Source organism: Gavia stellata, chromosome 17 (genome assembly GCF_030936135.1).
Source record: "Gavia stellata isolate bGavSte3 chromosome 17, bGavSte3.hap2, whole genome shotgun sequence".
Taxonomy (NCBI): Eukaryota; Metazoa; Chordata; class Aves; order Gaviiformes; family Gaviidae; genus Gavia; species Gavia stellata.
In genome coordinates, this window is record NC_082610.1 from 13,177,070 (window position 1) to 13,203,167 (window position 26,098).

At 38.8% G+C, this 26,098-nt stretch overlaps 1 protein-coding gene across 2 annotated transcripts in view; it reads left to right on the top strand.

The window, feature by feature from the left end:
• The window catches only part of DENND5A (DENN domain containing 5A), a 62,558-nt gene extending 43,952 nt beyond the window's left edge, over window positions 1-18,606 (top strand). For both annotated transcript variants that reach the window (XM_059825761.1, XM_059825762.1), the window contains 12 exons: window positions 443-595; window positions 3,678-3,762; window positions 5,167-5,251; window positions 6,258-6,386; window positions 8,611-8,732; window positions 10,674-10,819; window positions 11,386-11,504; window positions 12,711-12,892; window positions 13,755-13,837; window positions 15,130-15,253; window positions 15,812-15,980; window positions 16,709-18,606. In XM_059825761.1, coding sequence (XP_059681744.1) covers window positions 443-595; window positions 3,678-3,762; window positions 5,167-5,251; window positions 6,258-6,386; window positions 8,611-8,732; window positions 10,674-10,819; window positions 11,386-11,504; window positions 12,711-12,892; window positions 13,755-13,837; window positions 15,130-15,253; window positions 15,812-15,980; window positions 16,709-16,892 — 1,581 coding nt within the window. In that variant the 3' untranslated portion in view covers window positions 16,893-18,606. The remainder of the gene's footprint in view (window positions 1-442; window positions 596-3,677; window positions 3,763-5,166; window positions 5,252-6,257; window positions 6,387-8,610; window positions 8,733-10,673; window positions 10,820-11,385; window positions 11,505-12,710; window positions 12,893-13,754; window positions 13,838-15,129; window positions 15,254-15,811; window positions 15,981-16,708) is intronic.
• The last annotated feature ends 7,492 nt before the right edge of the window (window positions 18,607-26,098 follow it).

Genomic DNA, 26,098 nt, shown 5'->3' on the forward strand with positions numbered 1-26,098 from the left:
TACTTGGAAGCACTTGTGCACGTTCACCTCCCCTGGGAGGAGGTGGACATAGCGTGCTGTTCCCAGTCCAGCACTCGCCAGGCTTCAGGAACACCCAAGCCTGCCTTGCAGGGCCGTGCTGCTAGGCCTCTAGCTTGTCAGTGTGTGGCCTGCCGTTCCCTTTGTTGGGGTTACTCTGTGGAGGCTTACGTGCCTGTTTGCAAGCCCCTTGTTAGAAAGACGGAAGAGGCTATGAAGTGATCAACACTGGTGCTGCCATGGCTTGAAAAACAGGGATAAAAGAAATGCAGTCTTGCATTAGCTTCAGAAGTACTGCATACACCCAGTTACTCTGCCACATCTTTGCTATCGTGTGCTTCCTTGTTGGTTATGTAAAAAGTGTAAGTGATCTTGGCAGTTCCCATGGAAAGAATTAACTCTCTTTTGCCTTGTCCTTTCTGAGACCAAGAGGATGTTGGTTGAAAAAATGGGTCGAGAAGCTGTGGAGCTAGGTCATGGTGAAGTGAATATCACAGGTGTAGAAGAGAACACCCTGATAGCCAGTCTGTGTGACCTCTTAGAAAGGATATGGAGCCACGGGCTGCAAGTCAAACAGGTGAGGAACAAATATTCTTGTATGTTGCAGAGTGCACTTTCCTAAAGTCATGTTATGCTCTTCCTCTCTCCACTTTCAGAGGATACCTTTTGCGTGTATATAGATGTGTTAAAGTACTTGTGTACCCCCCCAGTCTTTTTAATGTCAGTTACTGCCCCCTTGGCTGTCTCCACTTCTTGCTCTGGGGTGTGTGCAAGTGCACATGTAGATATGTTCAAGAAATGACTTCTTGGAAGATTTTCTTTCTGTTTAACCTGGGGGTTTTGTTTGGTTTGTGAGTTTTGGTGGGTTTTTTTTTTAATAAGATGGTAAATAAAGCTATTTCTGTGTTCTTAATACTTTCATTATTGAAGTTACATAGGCTATAAGGCAGCGTATGCTAAAGGTGGTGTTGATGGGATATGGTATGGGGAATTTGTTTTCCTGAAGGATAACTTTAGTTTTTAAGAGTAAAAACCTTGCTATTTTGGTTCTTCCTGAATGATGTAGGGATAGTTAAGTGACATTTTACAAGATCACTAGTTAGAGGTGTTGTTTTTCTTATGAAATTAATAATTGTTTTTCGTACTCTTCTGTTTGGAGTCACTTGTGGGACTAGATGGAGTTTGGAAGGCCTTGATCCCTTTCCTCCTCCTTTGTACAAAGGAATAGCAAGGACAGTGAGGATTATAGCTTTTTTAAAAAGAATGTGCAGAATAAACGTACATAATCCAGACAACTGTAATTCAGTATCTCTGTTCCCAGCGCCCAAGCGCCAGTGTTTAAATCTGCTCTCCTTCAAACTATATAGCCGTTCTCTATGTGAAGATTTATGATGTGATTCTTTCCCTTCCCTCTTGTATATCACTTAGGATAGAAGCTGTACTGCTTTCGTCTTAGAAGACAGAGCATCAGTATACTCTGCTTCAACTCAGATTTGGGCCTTTCAGACCACCAGACGGCCAACCCTACATAAGGTTAATGCTTTGGATTGATTGCAGATGTTGGCAAACAGTGCTGAATGGTGGAATAATTAGAGTGGTGGAATATAATAGAGGCCTGATGGAGGAAGTGCAGTGCATCTCATATTATGATCCACAGTTCAAAAAAAAAAAAAAAAGCACCACGAATTCTCTGTGTGCTCTGGCCTTTATTAAATATGCAAAAGCCTGCTGTTTTTTACATCAATTTTATTTTATTTTTCAATAATGAGCCAATGAAGACTCTTCTTTCTCAATTGACCATAGTAATGAGGATGGCTTTCCTTCCACCAATCCCTGCTTTTAACTCTTCCCTGCTGATGGACCCTGATAGTCCTACATTAGCTACCTACTGGTTCTTCCACATTTAAAGTGAATCCACATCTCCCTTTGCCCAGAGCAATGCAGGAGAATCGTGGGATGTAGGGTCTAATGACTGAAGTAGTCTGAACTTTCCGAAGGCCTTGGTTATTCCCTTGCCCATTCTCTGTCCCACTGCTTTACTTAGGCTGTCTTCCTTTCCCTTATAGATACAGCTTGCATCATCATTGCTATTTGGTGAAGTTAAAGGAGAGTTACATGATGGTAAAGGAAGTGGGCAGATATATACTGCATGAGTTCTTACATTCATCATGATTGTTGACAACTATTTGCTGCAGGATCCATTGTTTGCTGCTTTATGTGATCTGTTGCAGTTCTCCTTGCCATGGCAGCTGTTTGCTGAACACTAGACTGTGTGCGCATGTATGTGTTTATTGAGAGAAATGCCTTTTTGGATGTAACTGCTCCCTGGTTGATATTTTTCATGTTCTCTTTTTATGTTTTTGTAAGACTTGCAGTTTTGGCTTTCCATGTTGGATATGTCAGGTACACACATGAGGCATTGAGCTTCTCTGGATTTTTTTATATCTTCACCACTGAATGCATACTTTTAATAGGTTTCTCTCAACACAGATGTTACAGACACTTTAGGCTTTATCTTCTGGAGGCATGCTACTTCTGGAATAATCCCTCATTGTTGTTAGTTCTTTATGTCAACTGTAGTGAGCTATAGGATTGAAGTGTTTAGAGATTTTTTTAAAGATAGTTTTTAAAAAAAAAAACGAACAACTATTTCAGAGTTGAACCATAATTACTGCACCTCCAGGAAGGCAATTACCTGATTTTTAGATGACATTGATAGTGCTGAATTGACAACTGTTGCTTTACAGTCATTCTTTGTTTCTGCACGAACAGAGCCCCTGTTCAATTACTGCTGCCTTTCTGTGGCTTTGCAAGCTTTTGATTTATCATGCAGAATATTTTAGGATATATCCAAGAATGTTTTTAGTTCGCCAGCAAAAGATTTCCTCACACTCTGCTTTAAGCCACCAGAGGTGTTTAAGAAAGCAATGTAATGAGCAAGGTGCACCTTTTAACATCATTTAACAGATTTATCCTAGTCTAAATACTATATCCCAAATTTTAACTTCTAAGTTGGTTTTATAATGTGTAGAGCTGGAGTATTCTTGCTGGTAAGCTTTCATTGTCCTGCTTGTGTTTTGGGTTGTCTTTTCTTACTGTGTTTGTGATTATCCAAGTCCTTTGCTTGATGAAATTGAGGGGAATCTTTTGAGGTTCTGAAAACTGACATCATGCACCTATAGCCCTAAATCACCCTGAAGGGAACAAGACTTAGTTTAGGTATAAGATGGTTTGCTCAGACTGGCTCTGTATCTCTTGTCATTTCACTGTTAGAGAAGGCAGGGAGGGAAAGACACATAGTACTGGTTATGGCCTCAGACGTAAAACTCTACTCAACTCTACTGGCATATAGTGTTTTACAAGCCTTTAAATGTTTTCTTGTCATGTTAATGAACTGTGAGAAATGAAGTTCAATTGACTTCTTGCTGTTACCAGAATCATTAGATCCCAGTAGTTTGACTCTTGCTTTTCTTTTTCAACCTCTTTTACAGCTCCTGAGCACCTCCAACTTGTGTCTCATTTTTGGTTTTTACCAATGACTTTATAGGGAGAAACATTCAAAGCAAATTTTTGCTATGGCTGATACTTTCAATGATGATTTAATATATTTTTTTTTTATTCAGCTGATCATGATTTCTTTAATATTTTTTTAATTTTAGGGAAAATCTGCTTTGTGGTCTCATCTGTTACACTATCTAGAAAACAGACAGAGAAAAACTACATCAGGCAGCTTCAGTACCTCAGGTAGGATTGGCTTCTGCTGGAAGAAGATGATAAACTATGAGTGAGAGCTGCCTGCAGATTTGCACCATGCAGAGATTGTTTCCTTGGAAATATCCTTCACTCAGTATAACCGAATCAAGTATTCTATCTGTTACAGAATTAATATGGACCTGGTGTATTGTCTCAATGTACTTAGTGAAAAATAAACTTGTTTGGATTGAGCCCACTTGTTTGGGGAAATATCTAATGTTTCAAAGATAGGCTTTAAAATGAATTGCTACAATATACCATCCTCCATATTACACATAGTCACTGCATGATTGGCAAAGCATATTATGTTATGGATGGGGGTAGAAAACAAGTATAAGCATATAAAATCATACTGTACATCCTGAAGTTTTACATTCTCTCTTGAAAAACAACTGAACAGTAGGCTTATTGTTTAAAAGAAAAAGACATTTAAAAAGTACAAAAACCACTCAAGAAACATATTTTGATTTTTGTTATATCAAGTGTTGCTGTGAAAGTAATAACTTTAGAAACAGATTATCAGTAGATGTTATGTGCAATATTAATGTAATTTGTAAACACTACTTCCTGTGTCAGATGGGGGCATAGGGTATAACTCAGAGAACAATGGGTTTGGGGGAGGCCGTGGGTGCTCTTCTTTTTTGCTACTCTTCTTTCTTTTTTTTTTTTTTTAAAGTTGCTGTAGGGAAAGAGCTGAGCATTACTAATATGCACAAGGTCCTGTAAACAATCAAAAGCAAAGATTTGGAAAGTATTAAGGTCTCCTGAATGTCAGTTGGTCCATAGTGTTTTTGCATATCAGACTGAAGTTACAACCAGTTTTATGCTTTCTAACTTGGGGTTGAGGGCAGGGACTTTATTTAATATACAGCTTGATTCTAGAGTGGAATTTGAAAGATAAGAGTAATAATATTGCTTAAAAAAAACCCCAAATGTGCTATTTTTAAAAGTACTGGTATTGCAGGAGTATGCAAAGTGATAGATTAGTTAAGCATATGATGTGTGGTGTACTGACTAAAACATGTTGAACACTGTTTTCTGGTGTCAACAGTGCCAGTCAGTTTTACTACATAGAAAGAAAATAGGGTAGTCTTTAGAAAATAATACTTGATTAGTGTATGTCTTAAGCCATTTGATGTCGTACCAATTTCAGCTGAATGTAAGCTCATTAATGTGTTAATGCTCAGTGTGTGCTGATCTGCATAACCATCTGTGTAGCATATAAGATTTTTATGTCATTTGAAGTGGAAATAATGCCACAATATCTTCACAAAGCAGTGAGTCACCAATAACACAAGAGTGCAAGTTGTTGTTAATTCACCTTCCTTTTTATATTGATTTTAAAATCTCTAGATGGATTTCTACTAACAAGAAATTCTGTTCTTCTGAATCTAGGAATACTTCTCGATTCAGAAAGGAGAAAGTCTGATACCAGTCCAGCCATGTCACCTCTTAGAATCTCTCTCATCCAGGATATGAGGTGAGTTTAAACTATTAAAACCAACACAGAAAACCTGTGAGATTTGCATACTTGTTGCTGTGTATAATGTACAAAACACAGACTTCTCTATATGGTACACATCAGGTGTATTAAAGTAACCTTTTCACTGACTTTTACAAAAACGTTTCATACTGAGTAGATTTTTATATTGCTACTGTATATATACACAGCTACTAGTTTGTAGAAATACCCTGACACAGTTTTCATCTTTTTGTAAGTATTCTGTATTGTTTTATTCCCACAGAGATGTGGGTGTAGCATACGTATTTTCCCAGCCATTGCCAAGTTGGGTGCGTAGCTCTGAGCTCATTCTTCCTTCTCAGTGAAGAAAGCAGTTTAAAGAACTTGTTTGATCTAAAGAATGGGTTTATCTAACATTGACTACTGCAGTGTGAATAAAACTATAACTTCTGCTCAATGCCCTCTTTTCAGTACCTCAAAAAGCAATATACAGGACTTATCAATTAATTTTGAAAAGATTTTTCTTTCCTCCTCTTTCCTTACCAACATCTAATTTTTTCAGTGGGAAGGAGTGAATTGCAGATTTTAAAGGGAAATGGTTGTCCTTTCAAAATATATCATTTGTGTCTTGTGTGCGAGAAAAGCTACTACTGGGTATGCAGAGACAGTATTTAATTTTCCAAAGCACTCAGCCATAAATACTGCAGTGATAAGGTCTAGAACGATTCTTAAATCATGTGAGGCAATGGGCCTGGTTTAGAATTTTGTAAATAGGGCACTGCATTGCAGATATTTCCTTTTCAGGCTTTTATTCTTTTTCAGCTAGATATGCAAGGAATTTAGATACTGCTGAATATTAAGGTGGTCATGCCTCTTTTTCCACTAGTTTGCCTGATATTTTGCATTCTTAGCAAAATTCCTTCTTCAGCCTAGTTTGGTTCAAAAGAACTGTCATACTTTGAAAATACTGGGCAGTGTCGTCTTTTTTTTTTTTTTTCTCCTTTTTTTTTTTTTTTCTTTTCAGGCATATCCAGAACATTAGCGAAATCAAAACAGATGTTGGCAAGGCCAGAGCCTGGGTTCGTCTCTCTATGGAAAAGAAGTTGCTCTCTAGGCATCTAAAACAGCTGCTTTCAGATCATGAACTCACAAAGTAAGATGGTTTATCTTGGGCAAAGCTTTTAAAAATTAAGCCTGTCTAGTTGTTTGACTTCAAAAACCCAGAAATGCCTATTCTTCCATCTGCTTAACAGTGTGCAAAAGGAATAGAACAAATTAGCCTTGCAAGTGTGTCTCCCTCTGTACCTGCGTAGGAGCTATTTGGGAGTTATGATTCAATGCTGGGGTTCTTCAGATACAGAATCAGTTCTGGCAGCGTAGACTGTCTGCGACTTTGAGGTGAAATCTTCAAAAATTACTAGGGATTAAATGAAACGGGGTGTAAGTCCAAACGCCACTAGTTTGCTGAGTCAAGCTTTTTATCTTGGTCTCCTTTCTGTAACTGTGGGATATTTTGTTTTCCTTGGATTGTTTGTGTGTTTTCTCAATGCGTGACGAAGTGCAGCTTAGGTCCTTGTATGCAGTTCTGTCACAATATGAAGAGTGTAAAGGCACATCCAGATGTGCTTCTGTGGTTCTTGTTAGTGTGAGTCAAAGTGACTGCTCCTTAGCTTCTCACTTCTGTCTCCAAACCTGACACATTCTTGTAAGTCCTTTCAGTGCCATGTAAAATAATGTAGATAAAATCAACTTATGGTGTGGTTTAAGAAAGCAGATGAATGGTGTACATGCAGTACCTTGAAGGTGACTGGGAAGGCTGTGATGATCAGTTCTTGCATCTTGCTTTGGGGCAATAAGCTCAAGATGAGATCTGGTAATCTTTTGAAATCTTCGATCTAAATGTTTCAGACCATGATTGTCCGCATCTCTAGATCAAACTGACAGTGTCTCAGCTTTGTTTGTCCTCTCCTACACAGTAAAAGTTTTGTATTTATAGCCTGCTTAAGTACATAAGGTGAATTGCTTTCATAGTAGTCAAATATCTGCTATTATGATCCATTTTTTGTTTTTACTACTTCTCCTAAACATTTCAAAATATGACTTTCAATTCCTTGTATATGAAGTCATAAAAAAAATGAAAAGACCCAACCATTGAGACCCAAAACAATGTTTAAAGAGTAATTGTACTATAGGAAGAAAATGTGAGAAGTATATGAAGTATAGGGGGAGGGGGATGTGAGTGAATACTGAAGACTTGACCCTGGACAGAGTTCCAAATACTGCTGGCTTAAACTCTGTCGAAAGTACTCTGCGCTAGTGCTTCTTATAAGTATGCATCTTGAAGAGCAAAAGGAGAAATGCTCAGCACAAAGACCTATTTACTTGGTGATGTCCAGAGCACATGTACATTATATTATCTTTGTAAACATAAATAATTCTTTTGTAAAGAGTTGCAAAAATCAGAGTACAGGCCATATTTAATAATAATTGTTTTAGGAGTAGCAATTTGAGGTTTACTTAAATGTAACCTGTGCAGAAAAAAAAATGTGTTGCTGATAAGGTTGGATATACTGTTTACTGTGTGGAAATTAAAGATTCTCTTGTATGGGCCCTAGTGATTATCATTAGCTTTAATTGAAGACTTTTTTCTGGAGACAGCTTAACTTATGCTGTCTACTCTTCCTTTCTTCTCCTCCCACTCACACCACCTTCCAAGAAATGTCTTCCCTCCCCCAACCACCCCAAACCCCAGCTGCTAATTATTTGAGATTTGCATTGTATTGGACTTTCTGATGAACCTGTGGCCTTCCAACGGTGAGCAAGGAAAAGCTGAAGGACAGAGTGAGGACAGCTAATAAATTCACTTGTATCTCTAAATTAAGGTTAGGCCTCTCCAGTGAAGTCAACAGTCCACATAAGGTTAAATCTAGCAGTGTTCGTCCCATGCAGAACAAGTGCTGTGAGAGGACTTCCCACACACCACGACACTCCACCCCCCTCCCTCCAAAAAAGAAGAAAAAACCCCCAACTCTCTTAACACTGCCCAATGCACTGTTCTTCTATCAGAAGTACAAAATTCCTTTTTTCCATCTTTTGGGGTGTTTTTGGGTGGGAGAAGACCCTTAGACCACCCCAAACCTTGCTTTCAAGGGGTGGAAAATAGTGTGAAGTATTGGACTGATGCACTTGGGAGACTTCAAACTTGCAGAGTGTTGACATATCTTGGCACATTAAATACTGTTGGCTCTACCAGTATCACTTGTCATTTGTAATCGGTTGCACATTCTTCATAGTTTACCTAATAAATATGCACAATCGAAAGCATTTCACTGAAAGCATCTTGTTACTATGACAGATTATTTGTTTTGCTTTGTCAGAAAACTCTACAAGCGTTATGCATTCCTCCGCTGTGATGATGAGAAAGAACAATTCTTATATCATCTCCTGTCATTCAATGCTGTTGATTACTTTTGCTTTACCAATGTTTTCACAACAATCTGTAAGTATGTGCTTTCCCTAAAACTCTGATTTCCAGATTTGGTTGAGTCCTTATCCAAAATTTTAAACAGCTCTGAGTAACGTGCCTTAATGTAATTGTTCTGCTTTCTTTCTGGTATCCACCTGTGTATGCTGTATCACTATTTCTATGATCCTCTCTGGTGGGCAGTAGTGTCTGTCTCTGTCACTAAAGGCTCTTATTTCTAACTTGGTAAAATATGCAGCTTTAATCCTTTTAGTTGGGGGAGAGTTCTCAACAGAAAATTTTGTGGTGGGCTTGTTTGCATCATACTAAACAAGAACAGTATGGATTGTTTGTTATCAAGGTAAGACTATTAACACATGCTGGGAATTAAGAAGTAAAGAAAACAACTTCCCCCCCTACTTTGCTGCATGCCTGTCTCTGAGTTTGGGATAACAATGAAGTGCCCATTGAGGGCTGCATTAGACCTGTGCAACACATTGAAGTAGGTTTTTTTTCTTCCCTTTTGTTTTTTAAAAAGATGCCCTAGAGAAACTTTTAACCTGTTGTTGCTGATGCTTAAATGTGTTAGAGAGTTCTCATGCATTTGTGTGCCTGCTGCCACAGGACCTCACTAGTAAGGCAGAATAAGGAAAGACTTTAGCAAAGCTTATAAAATTGGGAGGGTGTGTGTGTGAAAGGACGCCTCTGGCCCCATGGTAGGAGCTACCCTTGTTTTGGTATGTTATGATCCATATTTGTGTGTATGAAAGACAAAGCAAGCAGATGTCTAAGCAAAGTAGCTTTTGGTTTTGTTGCGGGCAAGTTCTGGACAATGCTAAAATCGGGTCTGCTGGATGCAGTTAAATTGTCACTTACTTTAAGGCTATCAGCACAGAAAACAAAAAGGAAAACATTTTAATTCATTCTTAAATGCTATGAGCATCAAGCTTTCAGGAAAATCCAACCACCAAATGCTTTCTTGAGGGCACTGACAGCTGAGGAGACGTTGAGGGAGAAATGTATTAAACGCCTCAGCTGAAAAGCCCTAACTGTAATCCATTTATGCACTATAAAAGAAGGGCACATTGCCAAGAAACACAATGACCATTCAGATAATTGGATTTTGTTATAAAAGTTTTGTTAATAGGGCGCTGTGCATGAGATGCTAGGCAGTTGAAAAGCACATGCATTTCCTCAGGACAACATGCCTCCTGAGTCAGAGAAAGGGCTGTAACTCAGGTGATACTACGTTGAATTAGTCACTGGTAAACCAGGGGATCAGAAAGCATTTGAGCATGTGTGAGGTGCCAGTTAGAGGGGAAAAAAGTTGTTTGTTCTTTTTAAAATCAAGAAGTCTTATAGCTAGCATAACTAAGAGCAACATGGTGAGGAGAAACTTGCAGCATTATAATGTATTTTCACTGAATTTGCTCAGCCCCAGTAGTGAATGTTGCTGCAAGCAAGCCCTGCAAACAAAGGCTTTGGTTAGTAATTGAATGGGAATTGGTGTTAGATGTGTAGTGTGCGTAAGTGCACACACAAAAGCAGGCCGTTAGGAGTTGAGCATTGAGTTGCATGCTGAGCTACAATGTAGTCCTGGATACATGAATATTCTGTCTTTACTTCCTTACCTCTAATCTGGGGACAAGTAGCCATCTTCATGACATGTTTTGTGGCTGGTAAATGAAGAATTATACCCATATGAAGGCATTATTCTATCCGTATTTATTTTTTCATTTAACAGTGTTTTGCTATCAGCTCTGCTTCTTAATGACTGCTATGTGTACACTTCCTGATTGTCAATCAGTGCTTAGTGTGCAAGTGTTAGCATGATTAAATAGCAGTTCTGATGTGGTTTTAACATTTCATGGTACCGCAGTATTATTTTATGACTTATCTTTTCCTCCTCTCCTCATTAAAGAGGTTACCTAATTATCCTTTTTCATTTTGAAGTGTTATTTCTTCTTGTGTTTGCAGTGATACCATACCATATATTGATTGTTCCTAGCAAGAAACTTGGTGGCTCAATGTTTACAGCCAATCCTTGGATCTGTATCTCAGGGGAACTGGGTGAAACAGGAGTCCTGCAGATTCCCAGGAATATATTAGAAATGACTTTTGAGGTTTGTATTGCTCGATACAAAAAATGCTTTTGGTGTTTTAAATTCTCCCCTTGCTGTACCATCTTGCCATACATTTCATATCTTCAGTTTATACAGTTAGTCACAAATACTTCCTGTGCCTGTACATACCAAATTTAATCTATATTTAGTAACATGCAGAGCAAAATGACTGACAAATCCTTAGCGCAAGGATGGACAAGACTGTCTTTATATTAGAACTTTGTGCTGTAATGATGGGAGGTGTCATATCCTCTTCTATTGGGGAAAAAAAAAGAGTGATTCTGCTCTGATTTTTGTGTGTGTGCGTGCATTGGGTAAAATTTAATTGAAAAATCTAGTTCAACTGATGTTGTCTCTGCTGATCAAAATAGTATTTAACAAAACAAAGCGAACAAACAAAACCAAATAAAGCAACCTACCCCTAAAAAGCCCAGAATCAATTATGCAGTCAGAAAAGGAGAACCACATTTCTGATTTCCTATCTGAGCATGTTCTCTAATAGATTAATCCTCCAACATGCAGCTCTCTTTCACTTTACTCTGACAAACTCTTTGTTTAATTTGCAGTGCCAGAACCTGGGAAAACTGACCACAGTGCAAATAGGACATGATAATTCAGGGCTGTATGCCAAGTGGCTAGTGGAATATGTTATGGTCAGAAATGAAATAACAGGGCATACTTACAAGTAAGTATCATCCTGACATTTCATGTTGGGTAAGTAGAATTTGTGCAGGGAGCTAGCTGGCACAGTAAGGTTTGTTTGATTAGAAAGGTCTTCTCTCCTGGGACTCTGTGTCTACAGTTGCTGCTACCTGAAGGCATAGAAAGGTCATTTGGCTTCTGGCATTAAACAAGTCCTGAGTCTTACAAAATTAAATGGAGTTTTCAGTTTGCAGATGCTCATGTCTAGCCTCAAATCATTGGTGGAGAAGATGAGTTGACTGTTGCGCATCTTAAAAATAATCTGCCGTGAGCACAAGGAAGAAACAGCAAGTTAGAGCTTGCTGATTACCAAATATGAGTGGTATTTTATATTAAGGCTGAATGCTCTAGGTGTTATAGAGCCACCTTTGGACACAAGCTGGAACACAAGGCCTTATGAGTGTTAGAAACCTCTGTTCGCATAGTGAAAGTAAAGGAACAAGATTTACAGTAAGAATTAAATTTATTTGTGTTAGGTACAGCATAGTTTCATGCCCTGTCCTTTGTTTAGAGAAACTGTCAGGCTCATGTTGATGGCAAATTGGCGGGTAAGTCCACTCAGTTCTCTATGCCAGTTTGTTTGTAATTAAATGAAGAGGCAAGATTCTATTTTTGGATGCTGTTCAGTTTTCTGATTAAGCTGATTAAACTGACATCAACATTGGTTCATAGAAAGTGATAATGAACAAATGAGCATATGTGCTTTCTAGTGCCTGATTTAATATCCCAATTTCAATAGATGTATTGGTGTTTTGGCATTTAAGTATATATGTTTGGGGTTTTTTTGTGGCTGGTCTGCTATGTAATGTATTCAATGAAAACATAGGTGTGTTTCACCACCCATCTATAGTGTGTAGTGGGCCTTCCCCTTCTACCTCTTTTTCCTCTGCATCCCTCAAATCATGTGCTATATATAGGACACAAGACAATATCTGCCACTGTTTGCTTTGCAGATTATAGAGTGCGACATTTAGCACAAACTTGGAACTGAAAAGCTGTTTTGCTTTTGCTCCCTCTGCTGGCAAAAGCCAAACCCAAGACTTTGTTATTTGTTGCTACATGAGTGAAGTATTTCTAATACCTATACTAGCGCAATTTGGCTTTTATGCAACTGCAGTTGAAAGTCTTTTGGCATGGAATTGAATCTGGGTTGAAGGACTTGATGCAAGTATCTCCTTTATGTTTGTAGGTTTCCCTGTGGAAGGTGGCTTGGAAAGGGAATGGATGATGGCAGCTTAGAGAGGATCCTGGTGGGAGAGTTGCTGACTTCCCACGCTGAGGTTGATGAGCGGCAGTGCCGAACACCTCCTCTGCAGCAGTCACCAAGCATGATCAGAAGATTTGTCACTATATCGCCAAACAATAAGCCAAGTGAGTGATGGGGGATGTCTTGTCTTGTACTGTTCTGCGTCATTGCCTGAGGAGAGCTGCTTGCAAACAGAACTGTAGGTTTTCCTGTGTTTTAGAACTGCAGCTTGGAGAGAACCTGTGAAACTCACTTAGCCCGACCCCCTGCTCAAAGTCCAGCTAACTTCGAGTTACAATCCTGAGCAACCTGTTCTATCGACTCAAGTTTTGAAAGTCTCCAAGGGTGGAGGGAGAATATCTCTGGACTCCTGGTCCAGTGCTTAGCTGCCCTAGTGGTGTTTTCTGTGTTCTTGTCCTTCATCTGTGGAATGAATGCTATGGAGGAAGGTAGAAATTTACTGTCCTGTTTCTATCTATCCTTCATGGATGAAAAGGTTTGCTAGAGGTTTCTATTCATGGACTTTAGTTTCCTATTGGGATCACTGTTCTGGGGTTGTCTTATTCCTGATAAATCAAGTGGTTACTTTGCTCCCAAGCATGCTTGGGTTTACAGTGAAACTATCACAGGAAGCATTTCCAGGATGCCCAGATGTGGTGGTCCTAATCAAAGTACATCTCCTTTTCTTAGTCTGAAAATGTACATAATATCTAAAAAGCCTTTCCACCTGTTGTATTGAAACACCACAGTGTTAACTTTGATATAAAAACAAAATATCTCAATTTCTACCTCCTCCACAGTAAATAAAAGTAGAATTGGATTTCTATTACCCACAGTCCAGCACCTTTTCACTAACAGTATAGGTTATACTGGTTCATGCTCCTCTTTTTTTTTTTTTTTTTTTTTGTGGTATGCCTTATCCCTCATGCACAGGTACAATTTCTAAAGCTGTTACAGGGTGACTGGATATATTTTTCTATTTTGCAGAGTTAAATACTGGTCAGATACAAGAAGCTATTGGTGAAGCTGTCAATGGTATTGTCAAGCATTTCCACAAGCCAGAGAAGGAGGTGAGGAGTTGTGTTGTCTGTGTAGTAGCACTCCTGTCTTAAAACTCTTGTTAGTAAGCATTGTAGAATATCTAACAGAAATAACTAAACTGAACGAACAGCCATCTGTTTTAAAATTCCTTAAGTGAAGCAAAAATGAGATACTGAGACTACACTGTTGGAATAGTACATCCTCAAGTACCTCAGTTTTGCTGCTAACTGGAGCATTCTGTTAATTTAAATGTTAACATTCTGTTATTGGAAATTGTATTAGTCAAATTTGGCTGAGGATTCTACCTGTACCACGGTCAAGAGTGTTGCCTCCTGTTTAGTTTGTTCTGGATTAACTGACATTTTACGTCTACATTGAGTACTGGGTAGGTTTTGCATTATCTTTGCTACTTAAAATATGAAAACCCATGGGCCACTTCAAAAAAACCCAAAAGAAACAAAAGACCCACACCCAAACACCAACCCCTCCACAAGTGAAGCTGAAGTGCTCTCAAAGACTCTGGTACCATTCTGTATTATATGTGTAATCATCTTAACTGACACAGCAGTTATTTACTGAAACAAATTTAAGAAGCATGTCTCTGTCAAAGCGTCGAAGTCCAGCCCTTGTGAGCAGGAGTGGTGTAAAGCAGTGCTGGCTCCTGTATGGATATCTCTTGAAAGTCATTAATTTTTTACAAATAGGTCCTTCCATTCCTTCTGCACCTATCTTTTCTAAGTTCAGTATAGCATGGCAAATTCATATACAGTATAAATCTGGTTGATCACGTTGACACAATAATCTCAAGTGGTCATGCACTGGTTTTGCAAAATAGAATTTACCATCGTGTTCTAAAGAAGAATTTGGGTTTTTTTCTGAGGTTTAAAAATTGCTTTAAATGTTGGTTTTGTTGATAAGCAAACAGTCTGAGGCACCTGCTACAATGGACTTGTGATCTTTATTACTTAAGAAAATATTTTCCTCTTTTACTAATTTTTTTGTACAGTGGTTATTATTATAGGTAAAATGTGCTCATGGTCTTTATCTTGGCCTTTTTGTGGCTTCATCTGATGGCAATGAGGCCCTGAGACTGCTTTCTTCAGTCTTGTTCTTAAAGAGGTCAACAAATTTTTGAATGCTCAGGACTTGTGATAACTGAGCCATCCTGTCTGGGGCCACTGCTTGACAGTAGGCTGTAACTTCAGGCATCTATTTATTTGAAAACTGGTTTCAGTAATAGATGCATGAGACACTTCCGTGCCTCCCAGGCTTCCAAACTGAGATAATAAGTGTGTGTGCCTTCTCTGTGTGTGCTTGGCAGAGAGGCAGTCTGACGCTATTGCTGTGTGGAGAAAGTGGACTTGTTTCAGCTCTTGAGCAAGTGTTTCAGCATGGATTTAAATCACCAAGACTCTTCAAAAACGTCTTTATTTGGGACTTCTTAGGTAAGTGGGAGGAAGACATACCAGAGCTTGTTTGTGTCTTCAAAATATATCCATCCATGTGCCTTATCATTGCCACTGTGTCTCAGCTGGTGTGAACAGCATACTTCTTGGAGGCATCTTGGCAGCATCTCCTTATATCATCATTTTACTGTAGCATCTCAAAATTCAGTAGATACTAGAGCCTCTTTACACTATTCAGAGAGAAGGAAGTGGAATCCCAGTTTTACACATGGGGAACACAGGACTGAATCAAACAGAAAAAAACTATCTAGACATAATCATTCAGGAAATTAATGGATGAGCTTTGAATTGAGGCCTTTCAACTTTAACTGTCCCCTCCACGATGCAGACGCTCATGCTGATTTGCCAACAGTCCAATATGGGCATCAGATAGCCTTATGGATTTGTAAGCATGCTTATGGGGAAATTCAGTCATCTAAATTTGAAGGTCATAGTGCCTGATTATTTTATTCCAAGCACAAGAGAATGATATTTCTTATATTTTAGGACTGCTATATACACTGATAAAACTTCATTATTTCCCACCATTCCTTTAAGAAAAAGCACAAACATACTATGAGACCCTTGAGCAGAATGAAATGGTCCCAGAAGAGAACTGGCAGACAAGGGCCAGGAATTTCTGTCGCTTTGTCACTGCTATCAACAACACCCCTAGAAACATTGGGAAGGATGGCAAGTTTCAGATGCTGGTGTGTCTTGGAGCCAGGTATAAAGAAACTTCTTTATCGTTATTATTACTATTGATATTTTAATAAAACGAAAAGGATGTTGCATATTATTAAGATAAAGCCACACAACTGCTGGGTTGTGCAGTTTGACTATTACTTATACGCTTCTTTGATGTAACTAAAGAAAGATCAAGTGAACCATGTCCTGACTGAGTTCTTAGGGCTGTGAAGTGTGGGAAATCTGACATACAAAACTGAGTATCCCAAATAGCTGAGCAGCTGAATCAAGAGAGAAAGGTAGTAGGCTGGTGTGAATAGCCTCCCTCTCATGTATAGTTAGCAAGGTCGGAAGATAGAAACAGAAAACCATCCATTAGTGAGGCCTCTCCAGTTAATGGCTGGGTGAATTCCCCACCCTCCACCTACTCATTGTGGGAGATGAGTAGGAGGGAAGCTGGGACCATCTAGAAGCCTCTTGACACAAAGGCAAAGGCTAGTGACTTTGGACCTGCTTGGGACTTCCAGGCCTCCTGGGAACCGTATCTTTTGATGTGAGGGGTGGAAAGCCTAGAAATGTGTCTCTCATGGATGCTCCCTACTTAAAGAAGTTCCACAGGCGGTTACTCCTCCTTCCCCACCTTATTAAAATGTGCAGAGAAGCTGGTAGGTCTGTTTAGAAGGCAAAGAATAAAAACCACGGCAGTGAAAATGAGAAATTAACTTGGCTTTATTTTTATTTCCAAATTGCAAATTGCCACTTTGTCAGAGACCACCTTTTGCATCACTGGATCGCCCTGCTCGCAGACTGCCCGATCACAGCACAGATGTATGAAGACATAGCACTGATTAAGGATCATACTCTTGTGAATTCTTTGATTCGAGTGCTGCAGACCTTGCAGGAGTTCAACATTACGCTGGAGGCATCTCTTGTCAAAGGAATTGATATATGATGTCTTGTCCCACAGGAAAAACTCTCTTTAAAAAAAAAAAGCAACAAGGAGTGAGTCTCGTTAGTATGCAAAAGTTCTGTCTGCCAGTACGTTGTATCGTGAACTTGCTCGTGGCCCTAAAATGCAACTTTGACTTTTCTTGAAGGAAACTCCAAATATAGTACAGGCAAATGGATAGAAGCTGTAAACTCAATGTAAAAAAGAGGATTTTGGTATAAATCTATTTTAGAGTTTATTTGCTGATTTGCTTTTTACACACTTTCATGTGAAAGAGATAGAGATGAGTATTGTGCAGCTTATTTTAAAGCTGCAGTATTTCCTTGCCATAGAAAATGTGCAGTGAGCCTTTCAGCATTCTGTGAACTTGCCTTCAGATATGCTGTATGTCATAGACCCCAATGTATACACTCCATTTCTGCTGAGAAGGTCATTCTATAGTTTTTAAACTAATATTTTATATATTAACATTATTACCAATGTTTGATTTTTAACGTATCGATTCATGTTCTGCTGCAAGGGAACTACAAATCTGATGTGTGCTTTTTTTTAATAGCTCTAAAGCACTGATTTGTCAACAAACCATTTTTTCCTTTATTTTTGTTGTCAGTATTATTTTTAGTGAAATCCAGGAGACTGAACCATGAAATGTGCAGAGATCAAAGTAATATTTTTCATATTGGTACGTAATTGCACAGAAGAAATTAAGCGTGTTTTTTAACTGATGTTTTTTATTTATTTAACCTATCGTTGTGTTTTGTAAGTTTGTCTTTAAAAAAAAAAATCTTCTATGATACAACTGGCTATATTGTGTTGCAGTGCAGAATTTACAGTGCAGCCCACTTAAATGAAAAACCTGGAATAATTGTTCATAACACAAAAAGGTTTCCACTTGAACCAGCCTTTTGAAGTTTGGTATATGGTTGCTGCTGGTAATTCTCTTAACTGCTGATAAAGAGGGACATGAGTTCCCCTAATGCTAGATGACTAAATAAAGATGTTTATGCTCCTATGAAGTAATAATGGTATACCTTACTAACAAATATAAGGATTTCTTAATTTTCTGAAAAGACAGTGAATAGTAAGGTTGGGTTTTTTTCCTTTTGAATGAATACATCTTGGGTCCTGTTGTCACAGTCTGCTTCATTTGGGATGCTTTTGGTTTTAGCAGAGAAAGCTTTAGTCCACTTCTACAATAAAACACAAACATTTTGAATCCTTAATTTATCGGAGATCTGGAACTTGGCAAATGCCTAAAGGCATCTCTGTTTATTTGAAGCCTCTGATAAAAATCTCTTTGAAATGAATGTGTGACTTAAGAACAGGCTGATTTATCAGCATCACAAATTACTGTACAGAAATTCAGGGCTATGTATTTAAGAGGTCTCCACTGTATAAATTTATCTCAGTATTGTCTCTCTTTTGAGAAGCAGAGTCCAAGTTTTTTGGTTCATACAATGTTGTAGCACCTTTTCTTTACCTACAGCTTAGTCAAATCTTGTGATAGTTTTATTTCCATAATTTATAAGTATAGCACATGTATTAAATTTTTGACTATTTTTACTTTTGTCCTATTTATTTCATTATTAAATTGAGAAGTTCCTTTGTCACTACCTATCAGAGCAAGATTCTTTTTTAATTTCACAGTAACGTTAGGACGTTTCAAGGACAATGTCCAAGCCACTCCTCATGCTGGGTGGGTGTGAATTCTTTCACAGTCTGGAGCTTACAGGAGCATTTCACCCAAGTATTTTGTGTGTGCAGGTTTGGTTTTGTTGGGTTTTTTTTCCATCTTTGGAAAGGCAAAAATAAAACAGATGTACTTTATTCTAAGAATTTCATGTATTCAACTTAGTATGTTGGGATAATCTTTATACGCTTGCCCCAAATTGCTTATTTATGTATTAACGATAGCAAAAAAAATAATTTTACAGAGCTTTTAGCTGTGTTTAAAACGACTTTACTAGACCTGTTTATTTCACAGGGAATACGTCTACGTAAGAAAGGTGGGTTGGATTAATTATTTTGACCTTAACAGATTAGTTGATCTGTTAAAACCGTATCTCTCATAGTGTTAAGTATGGATTAATTTTATCTTGCATGAGGCAATTAACCCTGAATTAAGGGGTTTTTTTCTTTACACAAGTTCACCTAATGTGGCATGATACCATTGGTTTAATGGCTTGCTTTGGTGTGGATCTTTTTGGCTTCATTATGACAGCGATACCTGGGATGGACACAGACTGGGGTTTGCTGGTTCACAAGTGGTGGGTTCTTTGGCTACCACGTGAGGATGAAGCTGTCCATCAGTGACAGCACCCTGTTGTGCTGGCTGTCCAGATGCAAAAGGAAGATGTAGAGGTCATCTTCCCAGCTCCTCGGTTACTTCATTTTCACAGGAAAGACCAGTTTGTGATAGATCCTTCCTGCTTCTCTCACAGCAGGATTAATGCTTAATCCCATTAGGATTCAAAGCATTTGGTAAAGACTTCTGAGTCTGGAAGGATTGCTCCACTGAAGAGCAGTAGAAGGTTCTGAAATGCAGCAGAAAAAATACTGGTTTTGTTGGATCCAGAGGCTACCAAGGAAGACCGAGATATTAAATACAGCTCTGTGGTAGCCTGTGCTCGGGTTTTGGGAAGAGATTTGGCTAGCATATCTAAGAACAGTTCAGTCTGTAGGAGCAGCCATAATCCCTACCGCTCTTCAGTGTTTACCACAAACCAACCTACTTCTTTCAGCGATGTAGCTAGCATCAGTCCCACAGAATAATGTTAGGAGCCAGCATTTGCTCCTTCCGTGCCATTCTGCTGAATTGGATGACTGTATAAGAACAAATGGTGTAGTTGGCATCTTTTACTCTTTAGCTAGAGCTTTGTAAAATCCATCTCCCTTTTTAAAACTTGCATTGCATTTTTTGTTCAGAAATGAGCTAAAGCATAATGCAATTGTAACCTTTTTTCCCTGTTACTTTTCTAAAATAAGGCAGCAGATTTGATAGGTGCAGGTTAATGTGGCTATGCTGTTTTGTTGGGTTTTTTAAAAAGTATTTTTTTTTTTAACAGCAGACATGCATTCTGTAGAGACAAATATAATGATAAAAAGTAAGTAGTTCATAATGCGGTAAGTATGTAGTGCTAAATTGGCCAAACATGTTTACAGGCTGATACCTGATTTGAGGAAAAAAACCAGGCTATTACCTATCAATTATTTACGCTTTTTTGATTAATGCTGTCAGAGTTGATACAATGATACTTTATACAAAAAAGAAAACGCAAATTAATAAAGACTTGTTTTAAATGTAATGAAATACTATGACAATAAGTTTATACAAAAAATAGCCTTTACCTGCCATAAACTTAATCATCTGACATTCTGTAGCTGAAAACATATTCATGAACTGAAGACTATTCCGCAACTTCTTCCATTACGAAGAATATTTTTCAAATTGTTCGAATGGGACCTACTAGCTGGATGATCCATATTTTTGATGTGTTTTGAATTCATGAATATGTTAAGGTTTCTGCAGTGAAACTATTCAGAGTTAACTTTTTCTGTATATTGTCAAATGATTTTTGTCCATAGTGCGAGATACTATAGGATACTTGAAAATACTTGAAGATATTGTACACGTGTTTCACATCTTTGTAGTTCTTTATTTTATACCTAGATATTGGCTGTTAAACTAAGATAAAGCATCAATACCATATAAAATATATATTTTACTACATGGGGAAATCACTGGCTTGGTTTTTTTTAAGGGCGGGTGTTGAAGTTTACATTATAATGACAAAACCAGGTACTGTTTTCCTTTTTTATTTTTCCTGTGACATTTCAATACATTGGACATTAAATGTGAATTGGATATACAAAACAGTTTTACAGGTGTAGCTCATTTGCTGAATTGCAATAAAATTTGTCTTCTAACATGAGAAATAGCATTAATGTGCTATTTTCAAAAACCTCTTACTATAGTTTGGCTAATCATCTTTTCTTCTTTGCCTGACTGCAGGTATGTTTGACATTTTAATGTCTGATTTCAGGAAACGGGTTTTGTATAGTTTTGTATCTGATCTGTTCAACTAAATGCCTGCCTCCCTCCCAGCACCAGTGTAGCCTTCTTGCGAGCAATTGTTGTTGGTCAGACTGCCATCAGTGGAAGAAATGCCTACTCTAATCAGGGAATGGGGAGAACAGGAAGGCAAAGAGACTAATGCAGATCTTGGAAAGTGTCTGTGAGTACACACACACGTACGTGCTGCCATTTATACTAGCTTTTTTCCTACCTTAGAAAAACTTTTGATCCCAATAACCAAATTTGGTGGAGGTCTCCAAATTTTATGTTCTGAAAAATACCATTAGTCACCTCTATGTACCATGTACTCAACCTTTCTCTTTATGTGAGAGGGTCCATACAGAGAAGCAGGAATTGTTGGAAATGTAACTGTCTGATGCTTCAAATATAAGGTTAAGTGAGAAAATAGCACTGTCCTCCATCTCTGAGACTCTGACAACATCTGTGGCACACATGCATGCCCAAGCATTATTGCCTGTTTCCTACCTTTTTTACCCCATCTTTGCCCGGGGTAAGATCTAACTTAACAGATAGTCCCAGAGGAGGAATTACTGGGTGGAGGAGGTGTGCTGGCACAGAGGGAAAAGTATGGTTCCTTCCCTCTCCATTCATTCACTTTTTGAGTGACTTGAAGTACATACTGTTGTAGCAGAGCCCTGTATAATCTTGGTTCATTAAATATTGCTCTGCTTATCTCACCTTGAAACTGGTTTTGCCTGCCTTACTGTATATTAAATCTAGTTTTTAGATTCGAGTGGAGTAGTAAATAAATGTGAGCGCAACTCATACGTGGTTATGCTTTTGTTACTTTTCTGCTGCCTATGGCCTGAAAGTTGTATACGTCAATTGTGTGAGAAGCAGGGAGACCAAGTCAGTTTTACTCACTTTTATCTCCTGCTTCATCCAAAATGCACTCTCCAGGACATCCCTGCTTGAACAGGAGGGGTTGGACAAGATGACCTGCAAAGGTCCCTTCCAACCTCAGTCACTCTCATTCTGTGGTTCCTCCCGTACAATGACAGGAATTAGGTAAAAAGGCTGAATGCCACTTCCCCCATGTTGTACAGTTTCTGCCATTCCTTAGTAGCCCAGCATCTGCAAAAAAGAGCTCATCCTTCAGGTGCACTATTTTTCGTGTGTTTTAGGGAGCTGCCCACTCTTTTGTCAGCTACAGCCGGAGAGACTTGCATGTTCTTCTGGCCTGCACATTAGCAATGGCTAACTTCCGCTTTGACAAATTTCTGTTTTAAAGCTGACAAATACAGAAGGTAATTTTCTCAGCTTGGGATCAGTGGTTCAAGTTAGGACTATTCTGAATTTGGTGGGGTTCACTCTGTCAAACTGTTATGAGGTCATCACTGGATGTTTTATACCATCAGGGAAAGGCAGAAGGGAAGGAGTTTGATCATTTGGAGATACCTCTGCTTCCTTCACCTCTCTTTGTTTTTCACCACACACCCCCTGGTCTGTGGTGGAGGCTTTTTTTTAGCAAAGCATAATAAAAAGCGTTAGGATCTCTCTTGAGGGAACCATGTCAGTCTTCCTGAGCTGGCAGTGATGCTGCGCTACTAACAACTGATGGTGTCATCCTTCGGGTTCACTGGGGGAGATGCTGAGAGGATGAACTCAGCCTGCTCCATGCTCTGATGAGGTGGTGCTGGTGGCCTGAGCCTTCGACAGGTTTGGGGGGCTGCAGTTGTGAACTTGGTACCTGCTGCCAGGCGTGCCGCGCTTGTGTGAGATGCCAAACCCACCTCTCTTGAAAACTGAAACCATCTCAATTCCCTAGGCTTATTAGACCTGCTGCTTCTAATTCCTCTTCAGGGCACTATGAGGATGGACGTGGGGCAGGCCTGGATGGAGCTGTGAGGTAAGCACAGCTTCAGAAACGCATTCACTTTTTCAATGGGTGGCCTCGAATCTTTCAGACTTCCTGCAAGGGGAAGGAACAAAAAGAACAGGCGAAGTGTGTTGTGCAACTGCTGGGTTCACAGCGCTTTTCCAAACGTCAGCTCTGAGGTGGTTTTATAGATGGTGATGCTTATTGATGTCTGTTGGTGAGGAGAGTTTGAGTGCTAGGCAATGATTGTCTGTTGACTTAACTGGTCCAAACACATGGGTCTAGAAATGTGCTTGTGTTATGATTTGTTGTAGTGATGACTTGGTTCTTACAAAGTACAAATGTCAAAAGAGCCGCACCAAGCAGACCTTTGTCTAGAAGTTATTTCACATAGCAAAAAGCCTCCTTTTTTTCCCTATTAACCCAAAGATTTATATCTATTAATAGAACATACTGTATTCAGTCCTGCATTAAAGAGGAACTGTTCTTCTTCAGTGACAGTGGCGTTTTAAGATACAGATCCTACAACACTTACAATATCACTGACGGATCTGATGTTTGTTTCAGGGAAGTTTTTCTACCAGTGGCATAAAAGGGCTTAGACAAGGAGTATAAATGATGTGAGAGGGTCTTTTAGACTCTTTGACCAGAGGAACCCCAGATTTCCTCATTGTTTGAGATAAGCCATGTGTGGGTCCTGCTCCCAATGAAAGCCACTCTTAAACTGCAAAACTGTATTCTGACTACTGGAGATGTGTTATTTTATGTAGAGCTCAACAACCTATCTGGTAGCTTGAAAAAACCTTGGATACTAAGATGGAAAGTGTAAGTGCAAAAGTCTGAGTGATTCGTTTCAAAGAAAAAGAATTGTACAAAACCCAGTATACATACAGAGATGAGTAAGACTTGAAGCTACAGCTCTGAGACATTATGTGTGCGAAAAGATTTGGAATAATTAAATACTTGAAAGTATTTCCTAACTTGTCTGTCTGCCCCTTTCCCTTTTTTGTTCTGGCATCTCCCCCGCCGCCCCAGCTGTTTTCAGCTTCTATCACAAGCACTCATTATGCTCGCTCAGTCGTGTTAAATTTTGGGTCAATATGATGCACTGTTGCTCAGCCCAGCAGACCCGCTGCTTCTCACTACATTAAAGTACAAATGAAATGGCAATCTAGATGTCTTCAAATAGTGTTTGCTTATTATTAAATAATAAAATTTAACAAGAATTATAAAGCGTAAAGCAGTTTTTATCCCAAATTTTCAAACAAAAGTATTTGACTCTACTCAGGAGATCAGGTGCAGACTTTCTGGAGCGTTTTTTACATCTGACTGCTTTGTGGCAGCTTAGTCTTGATCTCTCAATGTGAGGCAACTTCGAGTGATACTTGAAGTGGGGGGCAGGAGGGAATTAGGGATCTTGTCTGTATGGAAGAATTCCTTTGGAGCAGCAGACTGTTCATAGCAATGTTGTGCTCCTGGCAGTCCAAAGAGATGAGACAGCATTAGCAGGAAGAAGTTCGAGGTTTTGCAAGATTGTAAGGGAGCACACACATTGGTACAATTGGAAAAAGCAAAGCAGTTTTCTGATGTGCAGCCTTTCTCCAAACATAAGCCAGCCAAACCTCTCTCTCCCCAAAGCATCTGTGAAACATAACTGAATGGGACTCTGGTCCTTACAATACTGAGAAAATTTAGTTCAAGACTAAAATGCTGTATAGTATCTAAGATGAGCAAAAACTTTGCTATTGGTTTTAGGATCAGTTTGCATAATGTGTGCAAACAGGATATTTTCATACACTTCTTGCAGATATTTACCAGCAGCTGTTTTCCTTCCTAAAACTTTGTGATTTTATTTTAGTTTTAATTGCTGAAAAAAGCCCAAACAATGCTATTTGGGGTCTCTTCCTGTTGAACTGCCCATGGTATGTTTGTTTTTCATCATACTTAACTTACTGCTGAAGTTGAGTCTCAAGAATTTTTCTATCTTCTCTGTTCCAGTAAAGATCTTAGTACCTAGTGAGGTCATCTGTCATTTTGACTCTATGGTTGAATAGAAATAGTTGAGAAGGCTACAGAAAGATGTCTGAGCTTTTGTCTGTTTTGCGTCTTTAAAGAGATATTTCAATGGCAATTCTTCATCATAAACAAGTGAGTATTATGTGTGAAATAATAGTCGGGATCCTTCACAAAGCACTTCGAGATTTATGTATAAGAAATGGTTTCATTAACTAAGATAAAATTAATATTGTTCCTATTTGTTTTCTAAGCTGTGTTGAGATTTTTTGATCTAACTCTGGCATTCCCAAATATTTATGTGTCACTTTATATTTTAGTTTACTGAAGTAAATAAGATGCTTTGCTTTTACTGTGTCTCAGAAAGCTTTAGTTGTTTGCATATATGGCTCTTCTCAGTGCCTCTTACTGTTTTTTCTGCTACACTCTTCATATGTAGACTTTTATGTCTTTCATCAAATCTTATGCTGCATTTTAATTAAATTAATATTGGTCAAGTTCATTGAGGAACCTTGACTGGAAAGTGCCTGAAATATGTAACAGCTTTCCTGTAAGGTAGCTTGTAGTCACGTGCCTCAATGGGAGATGGCTTCTCTGTGCGTTTGGGAGAATTGTTTGTAGGGACACCTTGACTGATATCCCCAGATGAGAGCTGCGTGGCTGTGCAAATTCCCATCGTGGCTGTGCAAATTCCCATCGATTGTTTATTTATGAGATCATGGAAACTGTCAAGTAAGTCTTCATTCGTTTATTACTTTCTGTTGGTAGGGGCGGGGGCTTGGGGTATGGTGCGGGACCGGAGAATCCTTGGAGTGTTTAATGAGCAACTTTATGCATTTTAGATGAGTTTGACTAAGACTGAAACCGTCCAGGAGATACAATAGGTTGTTTCTCATTGGGTTTTAGAAGAGAATAACTTTGATCATTTCAAAAGCAATGAAGCCTGATGCTCCAGTGAGAAAGTGGTAATTTATAGCTACCATTGAGGAAACAAAGCCAAAGACTGAGGGAAAGTTTCACTCTGAAGATTTACTAATGTGTATAAACCACCCTTACAACTAGAAATAGCTGGGTATTTCTCACAGAACAAAAGAAAAGAGAAAAGGCAGCGAAATGGGGATGGGAGGGAGGGGTGGAAAAGAATACTGCCTGCTCTCGCTTGTGCTGTGAAAGGTCAAAGAACATTTTGGAAATTATAATGGATAGGCCACTTTTACCTGCCAAAGGAAGGACAGCTGTGAGAAATCCCTGGCTGGGGAAGGAGATGGGATGGGGCCGGGG